This window comes from Mus pahari, chromosome 2 (genome assembly GCF_900095145.1).
Source record: "Mus pahari chromosome 2, PAHARI_EIJ_v1.1, whole genome shotgun sequence".
In the NCBI taxonomy this organism is placed as follows: Eukaryota; Metazoa; Chordata; class Mammalia; order Rodentia; family Muridae; genus Mus; species Mus pahari.
In genome coordinates this window covers 140,278,833-140,287,733 of record NC_034591.1, presented here as the reverse complement: position 1 = coordinate 140,287,733, position 8,901 = coordinate 140,278,833, and the positions used below count along the sequence as shown (strand labels likewise).

The window sequence follows — 8,901 nt, the reverse complement described above, 5'->3', positions numbered from 1 at the left end:
TCACTGCAAGCCATGTTACATGTGCCCACCTTCCCTGCGCCCTTAATCTGCTGAGTCACTCGGAGCAGGAGGCACAACTGCTGTCTCTGCTGCCATGACAACAGCACAGTGCTGCTGAAATGCTCCCTACCTCTTGGTGAGGGAACAGTAATGATAGATGAGGGCGTGAGGCAAAAGGGAAGGTGCACCTCGGAAACGCTAGGTTAGGGCTAGGCTATGGAAGGCTCCAGACCTTTGGGTAGGAAAAGGGTTTGGCTTGAGCCTCGGTAGGAAGGCAGAAAATGAGATGCCTCTCCTCCCCAGCACTGCGCTGGGGCCACTCCCACCCCCTTCATCTGGCCTGCTCCCTGCTTATGGAAAGCCTGGGCACTGGCCACGCAGCTGTCAGTCTAACACAGCCTTGGCTCTGGGGCCCCAAGGAGGTAGGGCAATCCTAGAAGGGCAAGGAGCCAAGACTAGATTTGGGGTGCAGCCCAGAGTGCTCCCTGCCTTTTAAGCAAAGGTTATTACCAGGCCAGCTAAACTTAGCAATAGGTTCTTCAGTTAGAAGAGCAGGGGGCTGGTCTCATGTTGCACTGGCCTAGCAAAGAGGCGCCAGGGTCCCCCTGCCCTGCACCTGTGCTCCCAAGCTTCCACCCTTTCCAGCCTCCCTACCCTTCCGGGGGAAGAATCCCTTTTCTCCCTTCCACTTGTAGCAAGTGGCTAGGGGCTTGCCTGTTCTGGCTCAGGGGTATATGACTTCCCCTCTCTAATCTCACCCTGCGTCCACGAGGGCGGTCAAGAAAGGAGAGTCCCTGGCTCCAGGGCCAGTCAGCACGTCCCTGGATGGGGAGGGACTTCCGCCCTCACGTCCCAACTCTCCACCCTGGGGCTACAGTGGGTGAAAGGGGCAGTGTCTCCTAGCCTGGGCGGGGCAACTCTCAGGTTCCGAGGAGGGATACTGTTGGAGGCCTCGGAGCCTCCTCCAACTCAACCCTCAACGGGGATGCTGCCCTTACCCCGGGGCCCCAGCCTAGGTTCATCAGGTAAACTCAAGAGTGTTTGTAAGTCTCAATCATCAGGTCTCCAGGTTGCAGGGCATCCTGACCTTATGGCGTAGCAATCTCCTTTTCAAACGTTTTCCTGGCCACCTCCTTGCCCTCACAGCGCGGTACACAAGCCAGACCTCTGGCCAAAGAGACAGAAGCCAGGAGGCGGGGAGATAGGGAAATGGGGCCGCGGTAGGAAAAGTGCCCTCCATGCCCCCCCAGACATTTTCTTCCACTTTTTTTTTTTTTGGGGGGGGGGTGCTGTGTCACTACCGAAGAACAACGAGGAGAAGATCCTCAACTTTTTCGCAGCCTTTTCAATAATGGGGAGAGAGGTTCGATGATGCAGCTGCAGGGAGACCCACACTTCTGCTCCATTCCCCTCGTTCCTGCAGCTCTCAAGGTTCTCCCATTTTATTCGGGAAGCAGCGTTCAGGTCTCTGGGTCCTGGATGTCCTTGGTGCACACTCCAAGGACTCCTCGTCCTTAAGTCCATCCTGGGAACCATCACCCCGTCACCTCCTGAGCGGGGCAATCTCAGCTCCCTTCCCCCTCTCAGTTCGGAGCCCACACGCTCGGTGCGTGCACATTTCAAAAATGAGGCGGGTCCAAAGAGAGGGAGGAGGGGAAATGAGAGAGGCCCAGCTACTCGCGGCTTTACGGGTGCACGTAGCTCAGGCCTCTGCGCCCTTGAGCTGGGACTGGATAAGCAGGGCGGAGGCGGGGCGCGCGTCATCAGCTCCCCCCACCACCATCCGGGTTCCTATAAATACGGACTGCAGCCCTCCCTGGTGCTCTCTGCTCCTCCCGGTTTCAGAAACAGCCGCATCTTCTTGTGCAGTGCCAGGTGAAAACCGCGGAGTGGGCCGCAGGAGGCCGGGGACGGTCGGAAACTGGGAAGGGGAGTGGGCGCTGTACAGGTCTAGGGGCGCTGGTGCGAGATCTGCAAGCCGAGCCCAGGCTCCGCATCGCAGGGAGGGGGGGGAATGATGGAGAACGTGATGGGGCGCACGGCGGGAATGGAGGCGGGGGGGGGGGAGGGGACAGCCTGGTGTCCTTCGGGCCACGCTAATCTCATTTTCTTCTCCGGCAGCCTCGTCCCGTAGACAAAATGGTGAAGGTCGGTGTGAACGGGTAAGTTCCAGGGCGGGGCCCCGCTCCGTTGCCTACGCAGTTCTTGCTGACCCGGGGGCTCTGCAGTAGCGTGGGGAGGTGGATGAGGTGGCCGAAGCGCCCAAGGAGACCTCAAGGTCAGCGCTCGGACCTGGCGATGGCTCGCACTTGCGGCCCCCAGCTGTTGCGTCTCTGGTGACTCCGCCTTTGCGGGGCCCGGAGTCTTCAGTAATAGGAACAACCCCACGCGCTCGTTCAGGACCCATCCCGTAATCCCCAGGCCCGGGCTTCTTTCTTTACTTTCGCGCCCTGAGGAGTCACGTGCCAGGAGGGAAGCCCCTCCCCCATCGCCCCCTTCCTGGGGGTCTGTGGCGTGGCGAAGTGAGGTGCATACCTTTGCGCATCATCTCCCAAGAGCTTCCCTTAGGGTAACTGGCCGCCGCCATGTTGCAAACGGGAAGGAAATGAATGAACCGCCGTTAGGAAATCTTGCTTCGGCCTTCTTCCTCGCTTGTGACTAACCTTCCCATTCCTCTCAGCTGGGTGGAGTGTCCTTTATCCTGTAGGCCAGGTGATGCAAGGCTTCCGTGCTCTCGAGAGAGTTCTACCTCACAATCCGCCTCACCTTATTAGCCTTAAAAGCCCTTGAGCCTTATTGTCCTCGGGCATAATGCATATTCTAGATTATTCTTCTCTGAAAATCGAAGTGGACTTAGAGGTCCGCGTGACCTTCCAACCCCAGAGGTAGCTATGGCGTAGTGCCGAGCCGGGGGTAGGGTGGGGAGCTGAGTCATGGTTCTGAAAAGAAATTTTCCACCACAAAATGGCTCCGGTGGTAGCAGCCCTTCCCTCTGTCCCCTCCACGTCTCATCATAGCCCCGCACTGACCCAGGCCCTATAGGCCAGGATGTAAAGGTCATTAAGAGGATTGGGTGTCCCTGGGCTTCAGGATCCTGCCCTTCTCTCCACTCCATCCTCCAGAAACCAGATCTCCTCACTCCGCCCTGATCTGAGGTTAAATTTAGCCGTGTGACCTTTCTGTATGTGGGGTCTGAGCAGGCTCTCCACCCTGCTCCCCCTACACGCATCTGTCGCTCCTGCTCTCATTTTTGGCCGGGAAGAACAGGTGATTTGCAGAGGAGCCCTGGGATTAGGGTTGGAAACCCCCACAGGTTTTCTCAGTCTTTCCCCTAAGCACGAGGGACACAGGTGGGCCGCCCCTGTGCTCGCTCTGACCTTTAGCCTTGCCCTTTGAGCTTGCTGATGAATGAGTTCACAGGTCTGTCCTGTCCAGGGGGTGTAGCCTGAAGTTCAGCAGTGCTGGAACAAGCTTCCCAGGGCATGAGTGATGGGGGTGATGTGCCAAACTTGGACCCAGACTGGGGCAAACCGCCACTTCTTAAGAGACTTGAAATGACTTGGGGGGGGGCGGGTGCTGGGCAGGCCTAATCACCTCTCGGGCAGGAAAGAAACCTCCACTTTATAACCGGGCTATAAAAGCCCCGCCAGGCCTCGGCTGCTCAAGGAATATAAAATTAGATCTCTGGACTTTCCAGGTTGGGAACAGTCTATATTTGGGTCCTACATCCAAGCATTCAACCAGCTTTATTAAAGGAAGTTCTGAACAAAACATGAGCTTCCTGCTGCACACATTTATAATATTGTACTGAATCTGCATAAAGACTTGTACCTGTGTTGTGGTGCGGGCATAGCTGGCTGCTGTGGGTTCTCCACACGTATGGTACAACAGTATTATGCTCTGAAGGACATGGGTTGGTCTGGAGCTGACTACAGACCCATGAGGAGTTCTCTAATCCCAACTCCCCTGTTTCTTGCCTTTCAGATTTGGCCGTATTGGGCGCCTGGTCACCAGGGCTGCCGTCTGCTCTGGCAAAGTAGAGATTGTTGCCATCAATGACCCCTTCATTGACCTCAACTACATGGTCTACATGTTCCAGTATGACTCCACCCATGGCAAATTCAATGGCACAGTCAAAGCCGAGAATGGGAAGCTTGTCATCAATGGGAAACCCATCACCATCTTCCAGGAGCGAGACCCCGCTAACATCAAATGGGGTGATGCCGGTGCTGAGTATGTCGTGGAGTCTACTGGCGTCTTCACCACCATGGAGAAGGCCGGGGTAAGTGGCCGGAAAGCTGAAGGTGAGGGTCAGGCACCCTTGATACTGTGCAACCTAAAAGCCAAGAGCTGAGTCTGAAATCAACTTCTTTCTCTTAGGCCCACTTGAAGGGTGGAGCCAAAAGGGTCATCATCTCTGCCCCTTCTGCTGATGCCCCCTATGTTTGTGGTGGGTGTGAACCACGAGAAATATGACAACTCACTCAAGATTGTCAGCAATGCATCCTGCACCACCAACTGCTTAGCCCCCTTGGCCAAGGTCATCCATGACAACTTTGGCATCGTGGAAGGGCTCATGGTATGTAGGCAGTGGGGACAGCTCATGCATTTCTTACCTTACCCTACCATGAGTGGACCCTTCTTTGTAGGTGTCCCTTTTGGGTAGAGGGGTGCCCTGCAAAGCCTCACTCATTACCCTCATGTTTTCTAGACCACGGTCCATGCCATCACTGCCACTCANAAGACTGTGGATGGCCCCTCTGGAAAGCTGTGGCGTGATGGCCGTGGGGCTGCCCAGAACATCATCCCTGCATCCACTGGTGCTGCCAAGGCTGTGGGCAAGGTCATCCCAGAGCTGAACGGGAAGCTCACTGGCATGGCCTTCCGTGTTCCTACCCCTAATGTGTCCGTCGTGNACCTGACGTGCCGCCTGGAGAAACCTGTATGTATGGGGAGAGCTGGGTTTGTCTCTGGTGTGGCAGTGACTTGGGACAAGGAGAGTCATCTTGGGTTTGCCCTTAACAGGCCAAGTACGACGACATCAAGAAGGTGGTGAAGCAGGCATCTGAGGGCCCACTGAAGGGCATCCTGGGCTACACTGAGGACCAGGTTGTCTCCTGCGACTTCAACAGCAACTCCCACTCTTCCACCTTCGATGCCGGGGCTGGCATTGCTCTCAATGACAACTTTGTCAAGCTCATTTCCTGGTATATGGGGATGGGAAGCCTGGCTTTTAAGAGAGGGTTTGGTGCCCTCTGGTGGCTAGCTCAGAAAAGAAACCCAAACTTAACAGTTGTCCCAATTTGTTCTAGGTATGACAATGAATATGGCTACAGCAACAGGGTGGTGGACCTCATGGCCTACATGGCCTCCAAAGAGTAAGAAGCCCTGGACCACCCACCCCAGCAAGGACACTGAGAGCAAGAGAGAGGCCCTGGGTTGCTGAGGAGTCCCTATCCCAACTGGCCCCCAACACTGAGCATCTCCCTCACAATTTCCACCCCAGACCCTCATAATAACAGGAGGGGCCTAGGAACCCTCCCTACTCTTGAATACCATCAATAAAGTTCGCTGCACCCACCTCTCCTTGGTTTTACTGCAGTGTTGGGGGAGGGAGGGCATATGGGGAGATGAAGAAAACTCCATCCAGCCTTTGTGCATGTTATCTTTATTGGCTCTGACATCCAGCTGGGTGCCGGAAGTCCAGGGCTACATTCTAACCAAGTCCCAGCCCAGGGCCTGTCCTGAACAGCTGATATGTCTGGCAATGCAGAGGGTGGGGTTTGACACTGGGACAGGAAATGCAGTCTGAGACTCAAGTTGGAGAGCACTGACTTTCAGTCCTTTATCTGCAAACAAAGGTTAATTGTACCCAGCCCTTAAGTCTGCAGACATGTTAAATTAGGTAAAGTTGGAAGGGCGCCCAGCACAGTAAAACAATGGTATCCACGAAGAGGGACTGTGGCACTGGTGCTTTGGTTCTGGGGCAGTGACTAACCAGTGCTCACCTTTGGCGAAATGAAGGTACAGTGTCCAAAAGTGCGTCACACAGTGACTCAGTGACTCGGGCTCCGGAAGTACTCCACACCTTCATTGATTTGAAAGGTTTCATTCCAATAGTTCTGCATAGCCTCTCCTGGGAGGTCGTGACTGACTCCCTAGGTCAGGGATATCTTAACCTCTGGGTTTTGTCAGTGACAGCCATGGCAGCATACCTTCAGCTGCCATGGAGAAACAGGCCCTGAGCACCAGTAACCTGCAGGCCACACACGTGTGCGAACAGCAGCTTCACCTGCTCAGCCTCTACCTGGGCCAGCACTGGACTTCCCTGCATGGCCACATTCACTGTGCGTGTGGACAGAGCGCCCCACACCCTCCAAGACCTTACTAGGGGACAAAGCCCTATCCCAAGGTGCACGATGAGTCTGCTTCACACGCGTGTCTAGGCTGGTTAGCACCAGTACAAAATCCAAGCTACCCGAGGAATACAGGCAGGTCCTGTCATCACATTCCTTACAAAATGGAAAAGGGAGCTCACAAGTGCTCTGGCAGCATCCCAGAGATGGAGAAGTAGCAGATACCCACATGTGAGGAAGGCAGGAAAGAGTGTCCCAATGTCATGGGAGGTGTACAGGGAGGGTGGGGCCGAGCCTAGCTCCAGACACCCCAGAACCTGGGGAGGACAGCCCAGGGCCAGGCTTCATGCAGTGGCACAGAAGACCCACACCCCTGCAGACCCACACCCCTGCCTCAGTGAGTTCTCGGGGTGCCAGGCACTGGTTTCTATCTCATGGAGCTATCAGATGAGACATCTCGATCGGAGTCCTCAGTCTCGCTCGGCGGTGGCGGCGGGTCGCTAAGCGGGACCGCAGTGAAAGCAGGAGACTTTCTAGAAAAAAACACCAGATGTCACCTTGGGCCAAGCAGAAAACAAAAAACATCAGCTGTCACCTTGGGGCAAGCAGGAAGGCTGCAGACTTCTAAACTTGCTTTCGTGTGGCCTTCTGATGTACAGGGGATGCCAGGCAAAGCGTGGGGAAGGAAGAAAGGCTCTTCCCTTTTCAACTTGATTGGGAACAGTGCCTTTCTTATCTTGGGGGGCTCTGAGAGGCTCAGGGATCAGAAAAGTGCGAAGTCACAGCACAGAGATGCTCCCTGAGCCACACTAGGGCCTTAGCTTCTTGTCCAGCAGTAATCTGGTATGTGGGGGTGGGGAGGGCTGTTGCACCCCCAAACTCCTGTGTGCAAGCAATCCTCTTGTCTCCAAAGTGGCTGGGGTGGGGCCACAAGCCCAGTAAGCACGCACACTCTACTCAGCTTGATGTAATTTGGAAGACTGGGTTGGGCTTTTTGTTTCCTTTGAGACAGGGCCTGTAAGCATTCCTGCCTGGCCTGGAACTGCATACAGAGGCGAGGCTGGCCTGGTACTTGGAGCAATCCACCTCCTGTTGCTTCTATGCATTTGAATGACAGATATGCGCTAGCACACCTGACTTACTGTAGTCCCTTGGATTTGGTTGTTTGTTGTTGCTATTTGGTTTGTTTGGGACAAATTTTTGCTGCTGTAGTCCAGAACAGCCTAAAACTTGTGACACCATGCCTCTGCCTCCCAAGACTGAGATTGCAGACAGTACCACTATGCCTGGTTTGCAGTAAATGTTTAAAAACTTTTACTGTGTGTGTCTGTGTCTCTGTATGTGTATGTCTGTGTCTGTCTGTGTCTTTGTGTGTGTGTGTGTGTGTGTGTGTGTGTGTGTGTATATGTATGTGTGTGGGTACACAGGGCCCCACACAGGCTAGGCAAGTCCTCTACCACTAAGCTATACTCTGAAACCCCAGATTTACTCTTACAGTACAAGGTCAAACACATAAACCATGATTTGGATAAAACCCTGTCCCTGTATCTCTTTGTTCCTTGCCTGGTTTAGGTTCTCAGACACTCAGAGATGGGGCACTGGTAGGTTTCATCTGATGGCCAAGGCAGGGAGGAAGCTTCATTCTGGGCCACACCTGCAGGCGACTCCCAAGGACAGCTGGACATAAAGACGTGACCTGGTCCCTGCCCACATGCTATGGGGGCCTGTTCTAGCCTTCCTCCCTGGGAGAAAGACCTGGCCCACTCCGGGCAGGCCCTTACCGGTCCCCAGACTGTGTGATGAGCCGGCGGCAGGTCTCCATCTGCACGTCCAGGCCCCGCTTCATACTGCACATCTCCATATACTCGTGCAGGTGTCGGTTCATGTCGTTCTTGGCTGTGGCCAGCTCCAGCTGCGGTAAGGTGGAGTCAGGGAGGATGACCAAGGTTAGCAAACCCAGGCAAGGCAGGGTTTGAGCACCAGCTGGGCCCCTGGGGGCCATGCAGCTCAGGAAATGAGCTAGTTACAATTGCCTGTTTCCCCCAGGATATGGAAGGGGGGGGCAGCAACTGGCAATCTGACTTCAGGCCCTCACTGTGGCTGTCCTTCAGGCCCTCACTGTGGCTAGGTAAGGACTCAGGACAGTGCTCCCCGCTCAGCCCTTTCCTGCAAATCCACTCCTACTGCTGCCCAAGAATCAGTGGATGACTGAGTTCTCTGTAAGAACAGCAAGAGCAGAGTAAGGACAGTGTGGTGCAGTGAGCACGCCATCCCTCCAGCACTCACTAGGGCTGAGGCAGCAGAGTCCCAAAGGCAAAACTAAAAGGAAAACCCGGAAAACCCGGTCTCAAAACGGGGGAAGGAGGCCACACCAGGCGGCTCAGTGGATAAGGCGCCCATCTGCCAATGTGAATTTGATGCTGGGGACCCTCGTGGTAGGAGAAAAGAACTAATTTCAAATTGTTCTCTGACCTCCACACACGCACCATGGCATGTGGAGACACACACACACACACACACACACACACACACACACACACACACA

The 8,901-nt window shown here is 54.9% G+C and overlaps 2 protein-coding genes across 7 annotated transcripts in view; one reads left to right on the top strand and one right to left on the bottom strand.

Annotated features, from left to right (window-relative positions):
• Positions 1-2,074: 2,074 nt before the first annotated feature.
• On the top strand, positions 2,075-5,382 carry Gapdh (glyceraldehyde-3-phosphate dehydrogenase). The gene is given in 7 exon segments (XM_029535298.1): positions 2,075-2,162; positions 3,985-4,282; positions 4,381-4,437; positions 4,439-4,579; positions 4,712-4,942; positions 5,026-5,207; positions 5,313-5,382. Coding segments are annotated over 7 exon segments (1,002 nt in total). The 5' UTR covers positions 2,075-2,139.
• A 279-nt stretch (positions 5,383-5,661) lies between these two features.
• The window catches only part of Iffo1 (intermediate filament family orphan 1), a 16,691-nt gene continuing 13,451 nt past the window's right edge, over positions 5,662-8,901 (bottom strand). For all 6 annotated transcript variants that reach the window (XM_021190261.2, XM_021190262.2, XM_021190266.2 and 3 more), the window contains 2 exons: positions 8,138-8,268; positions 5,662-6,889 (listed from right to left, as the gene is read on the bottom strand). In XM_021190261.2, coding sequence (XP_021045920.1) covers positions 6,784-6,889; positions 8,138-8,268 — 237 coding nt within the window. In that variant the 3' untranslated portion in view covers positions 5,662-6,783. The remainder of the gene's footprint in view (positions 6,890-8,137; positions 8,269-8,901) is intronic.